General features: G+C 49.0%; 2 protein-coding genes across 5 annotated transcripts in view; both read left to right on the top strand.

The window, feature by feature from the left end:
• The window catches only part of VPS45 (vacuolar protein sorting 45 homolog), a 66,614-nt gene extending 59,874 nt beyond the window's left edge, over positions 1-6,740 (top strand). For 3 of the 4 annotated variants that reach the window (XM_047847901.1, XM_047847902.1, XM_047847904.1), the window contains exon 15: positions 6,066-6,740. In XM_047847901.1, the coding sequence (XP_047703857.1) occupies positions 6,066-6,345 (280 nt within the window). In that variant the 3' untranslated portion in view covers positions 6,346-6,740. The remainder of the gene's footprint in view (positions 1-6,065) is intronic. The other variant, XM_047847905.1, reaches the window with a different exon arrangement.
• Positions 6,741-11,925: 5,185 nt separating this feature from the next.
• Positions 11,926-20,377, top strand: PLEKHO1 (pleckstrin homology domain containing O1). Its single transcript, XM_047847995.1, has 6 exons — positions 11,926-12,132; positions 12,708-12,854; positions 17,039-17,179; positions 17,911-18,015; positions 18,384-18,485; positions 19,589-20,377. The coding sequence occupies exons 1-6, from the start codon at positions 12,106-12,108 to the stop codon at positions 20,291-20,293; spliced, it is 1,227 nt and encodes a 408-aa protein (XP_047703951.1). The 5' UTR covers positions 11,926-12,105; the 3' UTR covers positions 20,294-20,377.
• The last annotated feature ends 546 nt before the right edge of the window (positions 20,378-20,923 follow it).

Below are 20,923 nucleotides of genomic sequence, written 5' to 3'. Positions count from 1 at the left end.
TCTAAACTTCACTCTGTTCAGGTTTTCACCCCCATCACTCTCCAGAATTGCTCCCACTATGGTCTCTAGGGACCTCCACATGGCTAAACCCAGAGTCAACTTTTAGCGCTCATTTTACTTGACCTGTCAACGTCATTTGACACAGTTAATAGTCCCTTCACCCGGAAACACCTTTATCCCTTAGCTTCCAGAAACTGTAGTCTCCCGGTCTTCCTGTCTCTCTGGCCGTTCCTGCTCTGTCAGTTTTGTTCATTTTTCCTATTTTTGGAACCCCTAGAACACTGTCCTTAGACTTCCTTAGTGCTTAGATGCCCTTAGTCTTCTCCTCTGTACCCACTCCCTTGGCAGTCTTCTCCAGGCTCGTGGCTTTAAAGTCTCTCTGCTACAGACTCCCAAATGTGTATGTCAAGTCCAGAGTTTCTGCCTCAGCACTATCAATGTTGGGGACCAGATAATTCTTTGTCGTAGTGAACTGTCCTGTGCACGGTGGGATGTTCAGCAACGCCGCTAGCCTCTGGATGCCGGAGCGCACCAGTTACGACAACCAAAAATGTTTCCAAACATTGCCAGATATCCCCTGGGGATAAAATGACACCTCTCTGCCCCCCCTTCCCCATTGAGAACCACTGTTTCTAGTCTGAACTTCTTCCCCAAACTCCAGATTTGTATATTCAGCTGTCTACTTGACACTTCGGTTTGAGTGTCTAATTATCCATATGTAACATGATCAAGACCACGCTTCTGATATATCTTTCTAAACCTAATCCTCCCTCAGACTTCCCACCTCAGTTAATTGTATACCATCCTTCTTCTAGTATGCTTAGGCCAAAAACCTGGGTGTTTCCTCAACTCCCCTCTTTCTCTCACACCTGCATCCTGATTCATCAGTAAATCTTACAATCCTTTGCTTCCAAGTGTGTCTAGAATCTGACACGCTCTTACTACTACTGCCCTGGTCCATGCCACCATCATTTTCTACCTGGATTGTTACAACTGCCTCACCTTCTCTGTATCACTAGAGTGACCCTGTGAAAATTCGTAATTCAGGGCATGTCACATCTCTGCACAAAAACCTCCGGATGTGAGGTGCCTGAGTGACTCAGTTGGTTAAGCATCCAACTCTTGATTTTGGCTCAGGTCACCATCTCACCATGCATGAGTTCGAGCCCCACATCGGGCTGTGCGCTGACAGCGTGGAGCCTCCTTAGGAATCTCCCCCCCCCCCCGCACCCCCTCAAAATAAATAAATAAACAACTTCCAGATGTTTTCTTTCTTACTCAAAGTAAAAATCAAAATCCTTACAGCAAGCTACCAGGCCTCACGTGATCTCATCTTCTACTCCCATCCATCTCCTTCTGTCTCCTCTCTCACTACCCAGACTTCCAGCCACACTGGCCTCCTCTCTGTTCCCCAGCACACGCGGCCTTGGTTCCTTTGCACTTGCTCTTTCCCCAGATAATCTTCTCTGTTGCTTCATTCAGGTCATGGCTCAAATGTCAGTTTCTCAGTGAGGCCTTCCTTGACCACAGGATTTAAGATCTCACACCACCAACACCACCTCCACCTCTCTTTCAAACCTGCTTTATTTTTCCCCATCGCGCTTTCTTGATCTGACATACCCCAGACCACTGCATCCTGCTTACAAGAATAAACTCTGAAGCCAGATTGCCTAGGTTTGTATCCCAACTCTGTCACTCTCAAGATGTAGGACCTAGGCTTCTCTGTGCCTCAGTTGCTTTGTAAAGTGGGATAGTTTTTATCTCATCAGAACAGAACCTCACCTACAGTGTTAGGAGTTCACCATGATTATTTTTGTTGTGTTATTATTATTGTATTTTACTTATTAACTTCCTTTATCTTCCCCTTCCCTTATTGGAATGTAAATTCCATGAGAGAACTTTTTTACTTTGGTTATTGCTATATTCACAGCTTCCACAACAGGGCCTGGCACATAGTAGGCACTTAACAAATATTTGCTAATCAAATTGTCCTCTGGAAAGAGTAACGGGGAAGAGATGAATCCAGGAAGACCTGAGCTCTATGTGTACCATTTAAAACTTTTACCAAAAGAATGTGTTCATGTATTGGGTCTTCAAAAAGCTTATAGACTTCAGTGGAAAAAAGACATGTAGACAAATGAATTCCTAGAGGATTGATAATATGAGAGTTGAGTTGTAAAAGATGCATAGTTCAGATAAAGTATGACACAGATGGGCAGTCCTCCAGGCAGAGGGAATAGAATGTGCAAAAGCAAAGAGGTACAAGATATCAGAGTAGCTCTGAGCGCTGTAAGCAGTGGAAAATGAGAAGACTTTTCAGTGTTCTGGGCTATTAAATGCTCCGTCACATCCTTCTCTCGGACCCACTCCTATATTCCAGCATCTCTAGTGTTTGGCTGTAATTAGAAGATTATTACTCCATTAAGGCAAACATTTCAAGTTTTTTTCTCATTATTTTCCAGAAAGTCCTTTTCTAGGTTCCTGCTTCCCATAAATTCCATTCATTTTGTTTCATTATTCCCCTTCACATTTGATTCTAGCTTCCTTTGGTGTCTTTGGTTTTCTTATTATTAAGAAACTCATATAGGGGCACCCTGGTGGCTCAGTCATTTGAGCTTGAGTTCAGCTCAGGTCATGGGATCTACCCCCACATCAGGTTCCAGGCTTAGAGTGGAAGCCTGCTTAAGAGTCTCTCTCTCTCTCTCTCTCTCTCTCTCTCTCTCTCTCTCCCGCTGCCCCTCTCCCCTACTCATGCTCTCTCTCTCTCTCTCTCAAAAGAAAAAGAAAAAAAATCCCATATAATTTCTACCTGTGGAATATAGTGAAAAAAGAGGAAGATGTAGGTGATAGACAGTCTTGCTATATAGCTTTAAGAACACAGTTGTTCAACAAAATTACTTTAGTAATGAAAATCTAAAATCCTATAAGTGTTAGTCTCTAGTTCCTTACCAAAGACTAGAAAGTGAAGAAACTCTTTTCTCAATGTGCGATGCAAGCCTTTCTTGAGGTTGACTTTAAAATCGGGGCCTTTGGGGCACCTGGGTGGCGCAGTCGGTTAAGCGTCCGACTTCAGCCAGGTCACGATCTCGCAGTCCAGGAGTTCGAGCCCCGCTTCGGGCTCTGGGCTGATGGCTCAGAGCCTGGAGCCTGTTTCCGATTCTGTGTCTCTCTCTCTCTCTGCCCCTCCCCCGTTCATGCTCTGTCTCTCTCTGTCCCAAAAATAAAAATAAACGTTGAAAAAAAAATTTTTTTTAATAAAAAATAAAAAAATAAAATCGGGGCCTTATACTGCCCACCTTGCTTCTTGCCATAGAGTTGGGAATCTTGACAGCACAAACCAAGACGAGCAGTAGCATTAACCTCCTGGGTTAGCTTCTGGAACCTTCTTTGTTTATATCTTGTCTCACATTGAATTGTGACTGTATCTGTCTCAGACAGTCCCTTAAAGGTAAGAATCCTAACAAGTGGGGCGCCTGGGTGGCTCAGTCGGTTAAGCGGCCGACTTTGGCTCAGGTCATGATCTCACGGTCCGTGAGTTCGAGCCCTGCGTCGGGCTCTGTGCTGACCGCTCAGAGCCTGGAGCCTGTTTCAGATTCTGTGTCTCCCTTTCTCTCTGACCCTCCACCGTTCATGCTCTGTCTCTCTCTGTCTCAAAAATAAAAATAAAATAAAATAAAATAAAGAACCCTAACAAGTGATCCTTTGTACACCCAGGTCAACACCTACCTCATAACGGATGCTCAGTAAAACACTTGTTAAATTGAATTGAACTGAGCTGAATTGAATTAGATTATAGTACCACAGGAGAAGGGGACTTTTTAGTTTGCTTTGTAAGTGAAATTGATTTAAAACAAAGCTAGGAAAGAAAAATCCTTCTTTTGTTGTTTTTCATAAACATAGTCTAAATTTGGGGTATAGATACCAATATGTTCACCGCCCATAATTTTTTAAGCATTCCGCAGTGACTCATCAAAGTCCTCAAATAGATACTTTTTAAAAGTCACAATGGCCCTAGGAAATAAAATTAGACTTGGCAAATATAAATAGTATTTTCTCTTTGCAGTCAAAAATGTGGGGTCTTATTGATAAGCAGAGGAGGATCATTAAGTATAACTTCAGTTAAGTTACTTCTTTTCTTTGCACCGGTAGCAGAGTCTGAAGGGAAGCAAATAAAGGTCACCACTGAATTCCCGTAGGGTTTCCCAGCAGGTTTGTTTCATTCTTAACCATCACTGACCAAAGACTTCTTGTGCTGTCTTTCAAGAAAGCAGTGCTGCTTCGTTTCCTGACACTTGTTTTCTGTCCTCCACGTGTCTCCAGTCCTACTGGCCAGAAAACCAGTCCAGACAGACGTGCCCATATTTCAGTAGCGGAATAAATGAATTTAGCTTCTACTCCTTTCCCTCTACTTCATCTTTTTTTTTTTTCTTTTGCAAAGGAGTTTTCATTTAAATCCTCCAAGTGCCAAATCTGCCAGGTCTAAAACTGCAAAACACTGGTAATAATAAGGGACCTGGCCATCACCCCTCCAACCCTCTGCTACAGGTCTGTCTCCTGAGCGTGAGTGTGGCACTTAAAAATACCGCCCCCAGAGCTCCTATATCACAGCAAAGGCTCTTTTGCCAACAGGAGCCATTGAGATGAATTCACTTATTCAGTATACCTTTATTGGGTCCCTGCTAGAAGTCAGCATCTGTGCTGAGTGAGCGCTGGAGATCCACCTTGGAGATTGAAGAAGTCTCAGACCCACCCTAAGCACCTCACAGTCTAGTGTGACAGAAATAACTGAGGAGTACCTACGGAATAATCATACAGAGCTAAAATAGCACCAGAAAGTGATTAGAGCCGTGGGAGGGATCCGTCCAGCATGGAGGAGTTTGAGAAGGCTTCTCAGAAAAGGTGGCTTTTAATCCTTAGCCTTAAAGGATTTCATCAGGGGCACCTGGGTAGCTCAGTCAGTTGAGTGTGCGACTTCAGCTCAGGTCATGATCTCATGGTTCGTGGGTTTGAGCCCCGCATCAGGCTCTGTGCTGACAGCCCGGAGCCTGGAGCCTGCTTCGGATTCTGTGTCTCCCTCTCTCTCTGCCCCTCCCCCACTAGTGCTCTGTCTCTCTCTTTCCCTCTCTCAAAAATAAACATTAAAAAATATATATAAAGGATTTCATCAGACAGAGAAGGGCTGTCTAGCATTTTGGACACAGGACCTAAGAGCAAACAGGTGGGAACACACATGAGGTGTTTAGGGGACAGCAAGTGTTGGGGCGCTCCCGGGGCCGCAGGGTGGGAAGTGGAGTCAGACGAGCAAGGGAACAATCCAGTGGCAGTATATGTGGGGCCCGAGGGCGCAGGTTCCAGAGCCTGGGTTTGAGTCACAGCTAAGCCACTTACTGGCTGTGGTGACCTTGGAAAATCACTTCACCTCTCCATAGCTTGATTTTGTCATCTTTTAAATAAGGATAATAGCGTCTATTTCACACATACGTACACATGCACGTATGGCTTAAAACAGTTCTCAGAACACAATAAACACAAGTATGAGTTATTGCAAGGACACAATGTGAAGGGCCTCAAGTTTTAACTTGTGCGTCATTCTGTAAGCAAAAGAAAGGCCTTCAAGTGGAAGAGGCAAAAATATGCAATAGGATATCATCTGTATTTTAGAAAATGAATTCTAGTGCCACTTTGCAGAGGACACTGGCTGAGGAGGAGACTGAAGGGACACAGTCCAAGTTCTGAAGCCATTTCGAGAGTACAGATAAGAGGTGCTTGATGGAACGTGGTTCTCAGTTAATACAGTAGCCTTGCCCTTAAAACTCCTGGGTTCCTAACTAGAAATTTCAAACGGGAAGTTTTAGCCTTACCAGATCTTGCAGATTTAGTGCTAAAAAACCCCATGAGAACCCTGGGGAGGAGCACCGAGGGAGGGCTCTCCTAGCCGGGATGTCTGAGTGCCCTGCACACCAGGACAGTAATCCTTGCATACTCTTCACGATCTCCTTCATCCAGTCACAAGTCACGGGCAAGATCTTCTAATTTGGAGATGCTTTTCCTTTTCCCCCTTTGAGTAACCTCAAGTCTACCGGTCAGTTTCCTAGAGGAAGTTCTGGCTTCCGGACTGCACAGCAGAAGCAAGGAGAGCTCTCAAGTTACAGCGAGGTCCACAAGCAGACGGTGAACCTGAACCGGCGCGGGGAGAGGAGGCGCAGGGCGAGGAGGCCGGCGCAGCTCGCCCTCAACCTCCCTGCAGGCTTTCCCCACTGGCCGCAGGTGTTGGAGGAGAGCCTTGGGTTTCACGCTTGTCCTTATAACCCACCTCCAGGTAGCCTGCTCACTCCTGAACTGTAGGCACAGACACCCACATCCCAGGGACAAGTTGAGAAGAACTCTGTCCCGGTCCTGACCCACCTTTCCCATGGTTTCCTTATCAAATAAACAGATATATTCCTTGTATTTGACGGCACAATCACTTTGGTTTCTGATGAATTTTGTTGGGATCTCAGTTGAGAAAAGGGTTATCAGAGCTCAGAGGGGTTTAAAAAGTAAACCATTTGATGCACACGCTACACATCCTCCCTTCTCTTGACCCCTTTTACTTTTCATTAACCACATTCCTGCACACCTCATTTTTGAAAACTCATCATGTTTCTGTAGAAAGCCATCCAAAAATTGTTCCTACACTGCAATTTTCTGTGGCACTGAGAAACCATGTATGACTACAATAAAAATCCATTTTGTGAAAAGATACAAGTTTTTATTTCTTTGGGGTTAATGGGGTTTATGGGAATTCGCAAGATGAGGCATGAGTTGGCTTTACACCAAACAGAGAGAAGGCATCGCTTCTATCCAGAGGATATTTAAACTATGTCAACGCTCAGGCGATTAAGTATCCAGCTCTTGGCTTTGGCTCAGGTCATGATCTCACAGTTTGTGGGTTCAAGCCCCACATCGGGCTCTTGCGCTGACAGTGCGGACCCTGCTTGGGATTCTCTCTCCCCTCTCTCTCTGCCCCTTCCCCGCACGCATGCTCTGTTTCTCTAAATAAATAAACTTCAAAAAATTAATGTCAAGGCAGATGATAAGTTCTGGTGTCAATTTCAGTTCTCTTGAAAACAGTGGAAGCTGATGTCACTAATGCCAGATTACGGCATCCTCAGATCATAGCAAAAACACAGCACAATCCCTCTCTGGCTCTCTGTAGACCCTTTATATGTTTTTTAACCTTTCTTTCATGTGGAACCGAAAATATTCTCTAGCCTCAGATACCCTAGGCTCAAATCTGTCACAATTATCAGACTTTGGGGATGATATATAAATATAAATATAAATATATATGATATATATGTAAAAGTGATAAACTGCCTCATAGGATCGTGAGGATTAGATGAGATAATACATATAAAGCACTTAGAACATTGTAAACACTAAATGAAATTTGACTACGAATAGGACAGTAAGACTGATTCCTATCTCCAACTTGGGGCTACAAAATCACTACATAAAAAGTTTGGATTCCTGTCAACCCTCCCACTGCACTAATCAGCAACTCAAGAAATAAAAGGAAAAATAAAGGTCATTCCATCCATCCCCCTTTTCCCATTCCTCCTCCCCCCTTTTCATCATTGTTTCTTTAACTTCCAGTCATGTGAAGCCCTAAGGCTTTTGGCTGTAGTATAGCTCAGAGCTAGGTCTTACTTCTCTTTTCTTTTCTTTTTTTTTTTTTTTTTTTTTTTTTTTTTTGGTGGGTCACTTTAGGTACTTTTTTCTACTTTTCCAATTTTTATAATCCTAAAAAAGGGAGATAGCCTTCGCGTGGGGAGACAGTATTTTATTTTATTTTTTATTTTTTATTTTTTTAATTTACATCCAAATTAGTTAGCATATAGTGCAACAGTGATTTCAAGAGATTCCTTAGTGCCCCTTACCCATTTAGCCCATCCCCCCTCCCACAACCCCTCCAGTAACCCTCTGTTTGTTCTCCATATTTAAGAGTCTTAGGTTTTGTTCCCCTCCCTGTTTTTATATTATTTTTGCTTCCCTTCCCTTGTGTTCATCTGTTCTGTGTCTTAAAGTCCTCCTATGAGTGAAGTCATATGACATTTGGGAAAGACAGTATTTTAAATGCAGCATGTTACAAGTTACACAGTCTTTTCAAATAAACAGAACCCTCCCTCCAAGCAGGAAGACCTGTGCTTCCCTTCATCAAGGCGAGATAACTCTTTGGAATAAGAAGAGTAAGAACGGAGACTTTTCTTAGACCATTGCCCTGAGTATTTGCCCGCTCCCATTCTGCTACCCAGCTGACAATACCAAGTCTAAGAAAAGAGCCTTACAGGGGCTCCTGGGAGGCTCAGTTGGTTAACCATCTGCCTTTGGCTCAGGTCATGATATCTCTCTCTCAAAAATAAATAAATAAACAATTTTAAAAAAAGAAAGAGACAGAGCCTTAACTTCAGGATGTTTGATGCCAGAAGTTGGCATTTCTTCTTCTTTTTTTTTTTTATGTTTATTTTTGAGAGAGAGAGTGCAAGCAGGGAATGGGCAGAGAGAGAGGGAGACACAGAATCCAAAGCAGGCTCCAGGCTCTGAGCTGTCAGCACAGAGCCTGACGCGGGGCTGGAACCCACGAACCGCGAGATCATGACCTGAGCGGAAGTCAGACGCTTAACCAACTGAGCCACCCAGGCGCCCCTGGTATTTATTGAGGATGAAAGACTTAAATTTTTATTTAAGATATACAGAGCTGATCACATTATTAGTGGCCTTTCATTTTTACCATTTAAAAAACAGCATTTTAGTTAAAGTCTCATGTGCTTTTGATGCCCTCTCCTCCACAGATTGAAATGCCCTAGTCAAATGTCCCAGTTACTCTACAAAAGACGAGGCTCTGCTTTTAGGCGGACAACTGTTTGGATGACAGTTTTTGCCCAGTAAACTTGCAGGCAGCAACTCACAAATCCTCACTGGTGAGAGCTCCTTTATTCCTCCCTCAAGTGGACTGGCTTATAAAACAGTCAACCAAAGCCTGGGTGGCTCAGTCCGTTAAGCATCCGACTTCAGCTCAGGTCATGATCTAATGGTTCATGAGTTTGATCCCCACATTAGGTTCCTGGCTGACAGTGCAGACCTTGCTTGGGACACTCTCTCTCTCTCTCTCTCTCTCTCTCTCCCCCTACCCACACTTTCTCTCTCTCTCTCTCTCTCTCAAAATAAATGAACTTAAAAAAAAAAAGTCAACTGAAGAATAAAAACTGGCAGTTGTATCTTATCCATGGTGATGCTGTTAGTGGGGTAACCCCATCACAGGTCCTCCCAGTATCTTATCTCCAAAAAGAGAAATTAACGTATTTTTGTGGTTTATGTGTATGGCGGTGTCAAGCTCACTGAAGACACAGTGCTATGAAAATGTGCAAAAGAGCCCATAAGTTCTCACTCTGAGATTTCTCACTTAAAAACTGGTCTTTGGAAACAGTCCTAAGTCATAGATCCCAATAGATCCAATTCAGGTGGCGTGAGGATCACCTGGTGGGAGAGAAGCCAGTTGGAGAACAGGCCCCGGAAGAGTATGGCACAGGGGAAGAGGCGTGCATAATAGGACCAGGGGAGACAAAACTGTGGGAAGGCAGGGGCAGGATAACATGAGGCAGTACAGCAGTGCAGGTTAGTGGTGGGGGGAGAAGCCCAGAGATTTATGTAACATCTTAAGGAGCAAATAGGCAAGAAAGGTTCTCCAGCCCACATGCATCTGTTCTGGAATCTGAAAATTACTTTGGAGGGTTTTGATTTCCGAGCAGTCCCTCTGCCTGATGTTCCACAAGGCTCCAGCACCTGCCTGATGCCACACACAAGGACCCCGCTACCATGCATAGAGAAGACACTCAAATATTTGTTGACTAAAAGGAGGGGAAAGAAGGAAGATAGGGCAAGTCATGAATTACATGTTTCCCATACACCAGAATCTACTTAAACTCTGAATTCAGACTGCTCTGATCTTTCTGGCCAGCAAGCCCTCAAAAGATCGTGCAGGCTAGTACGCTGGGACATTTTGCTTCCTCATTATGAAGACACCCCTGGATTCTTATTCTTGAGAAATACAGATGGTGGGAAGGGGAGAGGGACTGTGTGTGTATATGGTGTGGTGTGTGTGTGTACAAAGCCTAAACGGTAGGCTGGAGTCAGAAAACCTGGATTCTAATCCATTTAGCCAGTAACATGCTGGGTTAACTTGGGCAAGCCGATTGATTTGCTGAGCAGTTTACTCATTTTCCAAGTGGGAATAATATTTATTCTATATACCTCACAAGGTGGCACTAAAGATTTAAAGAAATGATGTACAAGAGCATTTTGCAAGGATAAATTTCTTTATCAGCCTAAAATAGAGGAATTAATTAGTATGGTAAATGAAAAGAGGTTAAGAGGAATATTGTTGGATTAGGAGGAAAGGAGGGTGCCAGAAAAAGAGAGAAGCCCCTGTTCATTTGACAGATGCCAGAAAAAGCTGAGCCCACCCCATTCCTCAAACCACAAAATTGGCCAATACTTCCTTTTATCTGGAGACATCTCCGGAAAAAGAGTTCTTCCTTTTCCCTGCTCCTGTGTGCCGGGGATTCGTATTCATTTAGTGGTTATTGCGTGTCTGCCATACGCCAGGAGATGTGTCTGCTTGCTATTATTCAATAATTGACCCTAGAGGGCAACACTTGAATATTTTCATAGGACTTTCACAGGTCACCTCTGATAGTCCCCTTTGCTTGTTGATGGAAGTGGCGGTTCATCCCTCATCTTTTAATACATGGAGGCACAGAGGCCTAAAGAAATTCGGTCACTTGACCTAAGGCCACAAAGTGGTGATGATGAAACTAGTGCCCAAACCTGGGTCTCCTGACTCGCCTCCTCCCCTTAAATACGTATGGGGGGGGGGGGGGCGAGTGGGGAGGAATGAAGTTACTAAGATGTTGGTCTGTAAGCTCTGAAGCAGATCTGGTGTAGGAGGCATCAGCAGCCATTCCCCCAGTCATCAGAGCATCTTCTGGGCATTGAGCCCTTCCCTCCACTGGACTCTGATGGGATGTTTACATGTCAGTGCGGCGGGAAGAGATACCCAGGGTCGTAGGAAGTTTAAGCCTCCCCCGGAGCTTACATTTAAAGCCACATGATATTCTGGACAATGGCTTTGGAGACAGAGAAATCTCTTCCTGCCACGAATTAGCATGTGTGTCTGCACATCCCTGAGCCATCCTGAGTCTCACTTTTCTCTGTGTGCAATGGAGATCATTCTATCCACTTCATCCTTAGGCTCAAAGAAGGCCCGAGGCTTTGTAAACGGGCAGAATTGTGCATTAATATTAATTCCACTCCCAACGCGTCCCCCTACACATCGATACCCCCATGCTCCCGGAACGTAAAACTTTTCCCCAACGTCTGACCTACCCAGGCCACTATCTCTGCCACCTAAGGAGCGTGAATTCCAGATGCCAGTTCCCGCTCTTGTTTTTGTTTTCTGTTTGGGAGGGAGCCAATCTCGATCTGGGTTATCTCGGTCTTCCTAAACCTCTCCCTATTATCCGCTCCGGCTGCCTCCGCGGTCTGTCCGGGCAGGTCCGGCGGGGTGGGGGGTGCGGGTGGGGGTCTCCCGGGCCCCACCTCTCGCTCGGGCCGCAGGTGCGAGCGTGGGTCCCGCGCCCCCCCCCCCCGCTCCCCGGGGAGCCGCTCTCCGGCTGGGTTTGGGTCCGTCTTCTTCACCCTCAGCGAGTCAGAAACAAAGGAGGGGGGGTGGGGGAGCGCACCATCTCCGGCTCCGCGATTCGCCCTTTATTCTGAACTCGCAACGTCAGCGGGCCGGCGGATGGAACGGCGGGGCGCGGGCCGGGCCGGGGAGCAGGCGGCGGGGGCGCGCGGGGGCCCGGGCCGCGTGGGCGCCGGGATGGAGGGCGCCGGGGGGCGGGGAGCGGGCGTGCGTGTGTGTGCGAGTGCGAGGGAGGCCGGCCTCTAGTGTAACCGGAGCTACAAAGAAGGGGAGCGTCCGGGAGAGGGAGGGCGGAGCGGCGGCGGCGCCGGGGGCAGCTCCGCCAGCCGCCCCTTCCCCCGCGCCCGCGCCCACCCGGAACGATGAAGAAGAACAATTCCGCCAAGAGGGTGAGTGCGCCCGCGCCCGCCACCCACCGCCCCGAGGGCCCCGGCCCCGCCGCCCCGGGGGCTTCCGTGCGGGGACTCGGCTCGGGGGCGCGGACTTGGCTCACTTTCCTCCCGGCGCCCCCCCCCCCCAGGGCGCCCCCTCCCCCGGGCTCCCGGCCGCCGCCTGCGTGCGCTCTGCGGCGGCGAGGAGACAATGAGAGAGAAAATGAAACGCCGTTTCTCCCGGCGCGGCGGGGCCCGAGGCTGCGGGCGGGGGCGGGGGGCCCGGCGGCGATCCCGAGGCCGCCCTCCGCCCAGGCTGGGCCCTGGCCCCCCGCTCTCGCACTTGGAGTTGTTTATCTGGGGGACGAGGGAGGGCGGCCGTGGGGGAGAGAGTTGCCCCGAGCGCAGACCTGCCGAGAAGTGGGGAGCGAACGTTGGGTGCCCTGAGTCCAGCCTGGGGAGGGGGTGGGGGGAGGGGGCGGTCGCGGGAAAGAAGGGGCGAGGGGAGCCGAGGGGGGTCGCGAGGGACGGAACGAGAGGAGGGAAAAGCGATAGCCCCCTAACCGGACGGTTCTGCTCTTGCCCGGGGGCAGGGGCCTCAGGATGGAAACCATCCGTCCGCACCTCCGGAGAAGGTCGGCTGGGTCCGGAAATTCTGCGGGAAAGGGATTTTCAGGGAGATTTGGAAAAACCGCTATGTGGTGCTGAAGGGGGACCAGCTGTACATCTCTGAGAAGGAGGTAGGTGCCCTTTACCACCTCTGTCCCCGTTTTCTCATATTCCCCGTTTTGTCCCTCCACAGGGGACTTCCCTATCCCCGTCCTCCCCCTGCCCTCAACCCCCATTTTGTTCCAAAAGCAAGTTCAGCAATTCGGTTGGTCTCTACCCCCATCAGATCTGCAGAGAAAGGTCACCCCTTCTCTAGAAGACCCGGGTTGGAATTCGAAGTTGAGTGTGCATCTTATTTAATGAATTTTCTTTGCAAACACCTTTCTGGCAATGACAATAACCCCCCTTGCAAGAGGTCCCAAAAGTTCTAAGTGTCCCCTGTTGCCCCCTACCCCGTCCTGGCAGCTGGCTGAAGGTAGGATTTTTTCTTCTCTGCTACTGCTGCTGAAAAACTCTATTCAGCTTCTCCTCCACCCCTTCCTGTCCCCCCCAACCCTAAGCCAGCTAGCCTCCTCTTTTCCTGTCTCTAGAAGGAAGGTCTACGCAGGTCATCTCACCAGTGCAGCTGTCCCAATCACAGAAAACATGCACAGCCCTGGGTCATCCTCACATGACCTCAGGTAGGGTATCTGTGAGTGTAGTTGTTTCTGTTGAAGCCAAGGCTAGGAAGCCAGTATGCTTCCTAATCCATTTAAAGGGAAAAAAAGGCAAGGAACGTATTCTCCACCATTCCCAACTTCCCCCATTTGTATCAGAAAGGAGACAAATGGAGTCACGAACTCCTGTAAGTCTCTGCAGAGTTAAAATGAAGCCCACAGTCCACATTCAGAACCTGAGACCAGATCATTGAATCCAGACTCTTTTTTATCTCTATAATTCGAGAGACCCGTACCACTTGAGAAACTGAATTGCCCCTCCATGAGTTAGAAGTCATTCCAGCCCCTACCTTCTGAGACTGTGTCAGCATAGCCTGGGAGACTGTCCCTTGCGCCCCTGGTAGGATGGGCCCTTCCTCCCCCAATCCCGTGTTCCCTAACCCCCGGAGGCTCCTGGGAGTCCACCCTGAGTTCTAACCTCTTCTGCTTTCTGCAGACTTTATTTAGGTAAATAAATCCTTTTATGGTATTGAAACAGCCACACGCACAGTCCTAGAGAAAGTATTCATCCGAACAGAACATCTACCTAGGCAAGTAGGGAAGAACGAAGCTGTGTCAGGGCCAGAGAGAGACATCCCCTTCAGGGTGTTTCAGCCTTACTGTTTACACTAAGCCAGGAACTTGGTGATGGAGGGAGGTGAGAGAAGAATTTGATTGCAGGATTTATTTTTAAGGGCCACTTCTAGCCAATCCCAAATCCTATAGAAGGTTTTTCCACAATTGGCTGGCTTTCCAGTTTAAAAAATAATACTAAGAAGCAAGTGTCAAAGTGTATCTCCTGTCTTCCTCAAACTTCATAATGGCAGGAAACTCTGGTGAGCAGTCAGAGAGAACTTCCTACACGTCAGAGGGGAACCATGAGAACAGTGAAAGGGGTAGAAGAAAGAAGACATTTTTTTTTCTTGTTTATGTTCGTCCCAAGAACAGAGTCTGGGGGGCAAAAGAGCATACTTGTTTCTTGTGTGTGGAGGAAGGAGGACGGAGACAGGGGGAAGGATGGAATGACCTCAGCCTCCCATGCCTGGTGTCCTGTGAGTCAGGAGCATCTGACTGGTCACGGGGCCCACTGCTCCTGCTGAGAAAGGCACAGGAGAAGTGGGAACCAGCCTACTGTCACCTCTCTTCTTGGGAGCCTGTCCGTGCCACGACGGGCCTGGGCTGAGGGTGAAGCTGACCCAGGACTCTAGGCTCTATTCTGTCCACTTCCCATAAGCTCCGGAGCTAAGAGATTCAAGATTTGTGTTTGAAATGCAAAGTATAATGTTTGTAACCTATGTGTTAGTGCAAAAATATTCTTAACCCTCTCCTCTTGATTTTTCAGTGGTCTTTTTTTTTCGTTACTTATCATAAAGGCAGGATCTCCCACAACTGCCTGCACCAAGAAATCCTTCTGTATTTGTTGTTATTAATCATTTTCCTCATTCTCAGTCAAAGGGCACCTTATGATCATGGGGTTGATGTAGAGCAACAGGAACTAGATCTTCAGGAGATCTCATGGTAGAGGAGACTGGGTTCAGGGCATCTGTTTTGGCAAGGGAAAATCCCTTTCTGCAGGCTCCGGGGAAAAGAAAGGTTCACTCTGGAAGATGGGAAATTATAAATGAGGCTCTGGGAACTTGACAGAGGAAAAACCGTACAGCAGAGAACAAGGGCCTTGGAGTTACCCATCTTCCCTGGGAACCCCTGCCTTGTCAGGGCCCGACCCCTGTCACTGTCCCCTGCTTCCTGGAGCTCCTTGTCAGCCGTGTTCCTGCCCTTCCCTTCTCCCCTTCCTGTAAGGGAAACAGAACAAGTAACTCTCCTTCCCTGGTTGCATATACACACCCAGCACTTTCCTCTCCAGGGCTTCTGGTCTCTGCTGATAGCCTCCAATCTGAGGAGGGAGGGCAGGTGACCTGATGCATCACCCTGCCTCCCTGCCCCATGTTTCTGGGAATTGTTCTCGGATCCCCTTGCTGACATCTTCTTCACTTCCATCCACAATCCTCCCAGGCCTCTGGTCACTTCCCAGCCCAAAGCCAGGGAGCCCTGGGAAAGGGACAGCCCTGTGCCAGGGCAAACAGATATACGAGCAGTCATTGACCCGAATGAGGCCGTGCAATTAGCCCCCCTCCTCTGCGTCAGCCGCTTGGCCTGCAGCAAGTCTTAAAACAGACTTTGGGGCTCCTGGGTGGGTCAGTCAGTGAAGTGTCCCAACTCTTGATTTTAGCTCAGGCCATGATCTCACGATTCATAAGTTTGAGGCCCAAGTCGGGCTCCCGTGCTGGCAGCTCAGGGCCTGCATTGAAATCTCTCTCTCCCTCTCTCTCTCTGCCCCTCCCCTGCTCACTTGCTGTCTCTCAAAATAAATAAACATTTTTTTTAATAATGAAAAAATAAAACAGACCTTGGCAGAAATGTTACCGGAATTTGTGGCACTCTGCAAAGGATAGTTGGGTCAGAGGATATGGATAGGATTGTGGTCTCTGATTAGACCTTCCGCAAGAGAGTTCAGAGCCAAATGCTGGCTACAGCTGCTAAGGGTAGAACCAGGGTGCCAGATAGATACCACATGCAGGAAAGGCTACGTTTAGACACAAGAACTGCCCGGCAGTAAGGGACTTAGGCTCTCAAATTGGAACCATGGCAAGAAGTAGCAGAATACAAGTCTGAAATTTCGTCCTCCAGGGACAGTATAAGTGCATCTTTGTCTAGAGAGAGGTAGAGGATTGTTTTTTAATGTCTTATTTAATTTGAGAGAGAGAGAGAGAGAAGAGTGCACATAAGCAGAGGAAAGGGGCAGAGAGAGAGGGAGACAGAGAATCAGAAGCAGGCCTCAGCCTCCAAGCTGGCAGCACAGAGCTCAGCAACTATGAGATCATGACCTGAGCCGAAATCAGACGCTTAACCGACTGAGCCACCCAGGTGCCCAGAGGTGGATGATTTAAATGGCTTTTGAGGCCTGCAGGGGCTAGGTTGGGTTGTCAGAGTACCTTGGAGGGAAGAAGGAGGGTTAACTACAGGTGTATTTTTCAGCATGTCTGAACAAACTCAACAAACTGAACACAGGGGAACGCTGTTTCTGTGGTGCTGAAGCTCCTGAAAGGAATGAAGTAGATGACTCTAGAGTAGTGTAGATCTGAGGAGGGAGTCAGGTCAGGTACTAAAGCAGCAGTGCAAATGTTTAATAAGATGGGGGCGCCCAGAGGTGGCCTTTGCCTCCAGACGTGCCCTGATGCCAGCCCTGCTGGTCTCTCCTCCCTCTGGATGATCAGCATCCACGTCTATCCAGGTCTTGCTTTCTTCAGGATGATAGGATTAACCTACTAGCCGTCTAAGCCGTGTCTTGAAGGACAAAACAGGGTCAGAGTGAAGAGAGACATCGTGGGTTCCGGAAACAGTAGCTTAGCTGAAGAGAGTGCCGATAAGGGGTTTAAACGGAAGCCTGCCTGAGGAGTCGGGGCAAGGCCTGCGAGCGGGCCTTGGGTAGGACAGCCCCCCTGTCCTGTCATCCCTCCCTTCTCCTCAGGCTTCTGCTTCCCAAGTTAGGGCTAAACTAACACTCTGGGGAGGCACCAAGTAATTTTCTCCTCAGCACCTCCCCTCTAACCCTCCTCTAGGTAAAAGATGAGAAAAATATTCAAGAGGTATTTGACCTGAGTGACTATGAGAAGTGCGAAGAGCTCCGGAAATCCAAGAGCAGGAGCAAGAAAAATCATAGCAAGTTTACTCTTGCCCACTCCAAGCAGCCCGGCAACACGGTATGTCCCGTATGTTCTGCCCCGGAACCTCAGCCCGCTTGTGTGTAGGGGGCAGAGGAGAAACCCTTCCCTCTGCGGGTTCTCCCTCTCCACTCCAGGTTCAGAGGCCTGGACTTGCTCTCCTGCCAACTTTTGTTATTTAACCCCAGAATATCCTGGCCATTTCCTTCCCTCCGGGCAAGCCAGCCTTTAAACTGTCCGACCACAAAGATCATATCTCTCTCTCCTCTCATTCTCTCTCTCTCTCTCTCTCTCTCTCTCTTTCTCTCTCACACAGACACACACACGCATGCACGCACACACGCACACGCATACATCTCTTGGGAGAAAATCACTTTTCCCTGTACCCTGATGGGTGGTTGAAGTTCTGAATCTAGTTTCTCTTGTCTGAGGGACCTCAGGGAAGTTCCTGTCACATTCTGTTTACTCAGACCTTTAAAGATCTTTACTTTGGTACCTGTGCTTTACCGAACCTCCTCTCATTCTCTCCAGCACCATATTAGTATCCATTACCCTTCTTAACTCTTCCCTGGTCATTTCTAACGCAACCTCTAAGCTGTGGCCCCTTCTAGGAAGAAAGACCGGTTTCCTTAGGTTATGGATGACTCCAGAAGCAGAAGGCCTCTCCTTCTAGGAGCTGGGTCTGAGGGAATGAGACAGTAACTTCTTCACTGTCATAGTGAGGCACCAACCGCAAAGCCCTGGCTGAACCACGAATGTCTCCCCCACAGGCTCCCAGCCTCATCTTCCTGGCAGTTAGTCCAGAAGAGAAGGAATTGTGGATCAATGCCCTCAACTCCGCTATCACCCGAGCCAAGAACCGTATCTTGGATGAGGTCAGGGGGCTCATCTGGAGGGGAGGAACACCGGCGCAGAGGCAGTGACTCACTAAAGGGGGAGATTACAGGGCGGCCCCCCCTTACATGTTTCCCCCCACCAGCTACACTTCTTTAGCTCCCTTTAAAAACCCCATTCTCCTACCTTCTAAGTCCCTCTGCCACAACTCCTCTTTCCCTGCTTTGTGATGCATGGGGCCAGCCCCAGAGGCCCCGCATGTGCGGTAAATGCCTTGCCCTTGGATCTTCTCAGAAGCAGTTAATGGGGTGGGTTTATTTCCCAGTCCAGGCAGGTGCAGGCCTCAGGGGCTGCTGGGTCAGGACAGAGTCTCTGAAGAGCACCCATGACTCACAGTGCATCTCTTCAGGTCACCGTCGAGGAAGACAGCTATCTCGCCCACCCCACTCGAGACAGGGCAAAAATCCAACACTCCCGCCGCCCCCCAACGCGGGGACACCTAATGGCCGTGGTACGTAAGATTGTAAGAAAGTAAAAGTTGTGGAAGGGCCGGTTCCACATCTATGTCAGACATGATGGTACCTGAGACCGCCCACCAGAGGCATTTGTGGTACCAAGGTCAAAGGCTGGGGCAGTCCCTCTACCCGTCCCCCTGCCTGATTCCTCCATATCAAAAATATTTAGCACCTACTGTGAGTTCAAAAGTCCTTGCCCTCATTTCATCCTTTGTGGGGAAATGAGATATACCCACAAGGAGAGTGAAGGAGTAGAAGAGGTGAATGCTGTTCCAGGGAATGTAAGCGACTGCTCAGCGGCTGGCTGTTGTGGCGGGTGACAGCATTAAGCACTGCAGTCGTCTCCAGGAGGAAGGCTCACCGTGAACCACTGTAACACACAAAGTGTGGTTCCTTTCCCTGTCCAAGCCTTCGGTCTCTAGGGAGAGAGCCAGCCGGGTACAGTAGATCCGGGCAGAACTGGGTTGGGGCCTAGCTTTGTGCTTTGCTCTCTCTGTGTGATTCCCTGAAGCTGCACGTCACCGCCGGTAAAGCGGGACGGTAATCGTGCCCGCCTTGAAGGGTCGCTGTGAGGAAGGATTGAAGCAATTTATGTATCAATCCACGTGAGGTACCGAACACCCCTGTCAGGTTTTTTATTACAGTATTCTGGAAATAGAACAAGTTTTGTTTTAAGGCAAGGGGCTCAGAGTTGTCAGGAGCAGAAGCAGTTGAGGTGCGTGGCTCTGAGGGTACAGGTGGAGGAGGACAGTTAACTTGCTGTGTGGAGTATCCTGAGTGTGTCAGACCCAGTTCGATGCTTAGAGTCCACTAGACAGAGGAGAAAGACACTCTTCAGGAAACTCATAGTAAAGCGGAGAATAGGGGAAACCAGCAGAAGCTACTTTAGATCACAGAAAAATGAGAGAAAGGTTCAAACCACCATCAAAGGACTAAGAAAAAGTAAAAAAGCCCAAGGGCTTGGTGAGGATGGCGTGCTTCTCATTCAGGGAAGGCACGTGGAGGAGGGAAGTGACCAGTTTGCATCTCTCTCCCAGTCAGTCCCGAAGGGCCCACTGCTGGCAATTCTTCCCCTTCATTCCCGCCCTCTCCCCTCCAGGCTTCCACCTCTACCTCGGATGGGATGCTGACCTTGGACCTGATCCAGGAGGAAGACCCTTCTCCCGAGGAACCCACCTCTTGTGCCGAGAGCTTCCGGGTTGACCTGGACAAGTCTGTGGCCCCGCTGGCAGGCAGCCGGCGGAGAGCAGACTCTGACCGTATCCAGCCCTCCTCAGACCGAGCAAGCGGCCTACCCCGAGCTTGGGACAAGCCAGACAGAGGGGCCACCTACACCCCCCAGGCACCCAAGAAGTTGACCCCCACGGAGAAAGGCCGCTGCGCTTCTTTGGAGGAGATCCTGTCTCAGCGGGACGCCGCCCCCGCCCGCACCCCCCAGCTGCAGGCCGAGGACCCCCCGGCCTTCATTCCACCCCATCCGGGGCAGCTCTCCCGGATCCAGGACCTGGTAGCCAGGAAACTGGAGAAGACTCAGGAGCTGCTGGCAGAGGTTCAGGGACTGGGAGATGGAAAGCGAAAGGCCAAGGACCCCCCTCGGTCCCCTCCCGATTCGGAGTCCGAGCAGAGGCTGCTGGAGACCGAGCGGCTGCTTGGAGAGGCCTCGTCCAATTGGAGCCAGGCGAAGAGGGTGCTGCAGGAGGTCAGGGAGCTGAGGGACCTGTACAGACAGATGGACCTTCAGGCCCCCGGCCCCCACCTCACACCAGCCACTCAGCACAGTCAGTACCGCAAGAGCCTGATGTGAAGGCAGGGGGACGGTGGCTGGGACTTGGGGGGTGCACAGACTCATCTCCGAGTGTTGCAGGATAAAGCTTTTTTATTTACCTCAGTTGAAAAAAAGAAACTCGTTGCGCATGCTGATGCCCAGTCCTCTTCCCACCCTCCTTTCCTTCCCTGTCCCTGTCTCTCTGGCACCTAAATTGCCTCAGGTTTGAGGAGGTGACCTCTACAGCAATGTTAAAAAGCTTTCACCTAGAGGAGAGAAAGAGGGGGATACGGGCATAGTCTGGCCATCCACACACACCACCCCTCTGAGGCATGGAGGGGAATGCCTGCTCCCGAGGACATGTGTAAGCTCCTGAGTTTGGGGGAAGGGTTTTTCTCCTATGTCCCATTCCCAGTTTTCTATCGGAGGGTGGCATGTCAGCTACCCAGCTCTAGCCCTAGGGATAGGGAAGCCATTGCTACCTGTGTGTGCACACAGAAGTGACATCTGCCCCAGCCCTGATCAGGGTGTGGGGGATCCCGCCAGACACCAGCTTCTTGCCTCATAGCCTCTGAATGACATTGAGCTGTCTGGATCTCTTGCCGGGTTTCTCCTTTTAATCTCCCACAGCCTTCCCACTACTGACTCAAAGATCCAATGCTGGGCAGA

Source organism: Prionailurus viverrinus, unplaced genomic scaffold (genome assembly GCF_022837055.1).
Source record: "Prionailurus viverrinus isolate Anna unplaced genomic scaffold, UM_Priviv_1.0 scaffold_50, whole genome shotgun sequence".
In the NCBI taxonomy this organism is placed as follows: Eukaryota; Metazoa; Chordata; class Mammalia; order Carnivora; family Felidae; genus Prionailurus; species Prionailurus viverrinus.
The sequence above is the reverse complement of the archived record's forward strand: the minus strand, read 5'-3'. Positions and strand labels throughout refer to the sequence as shown.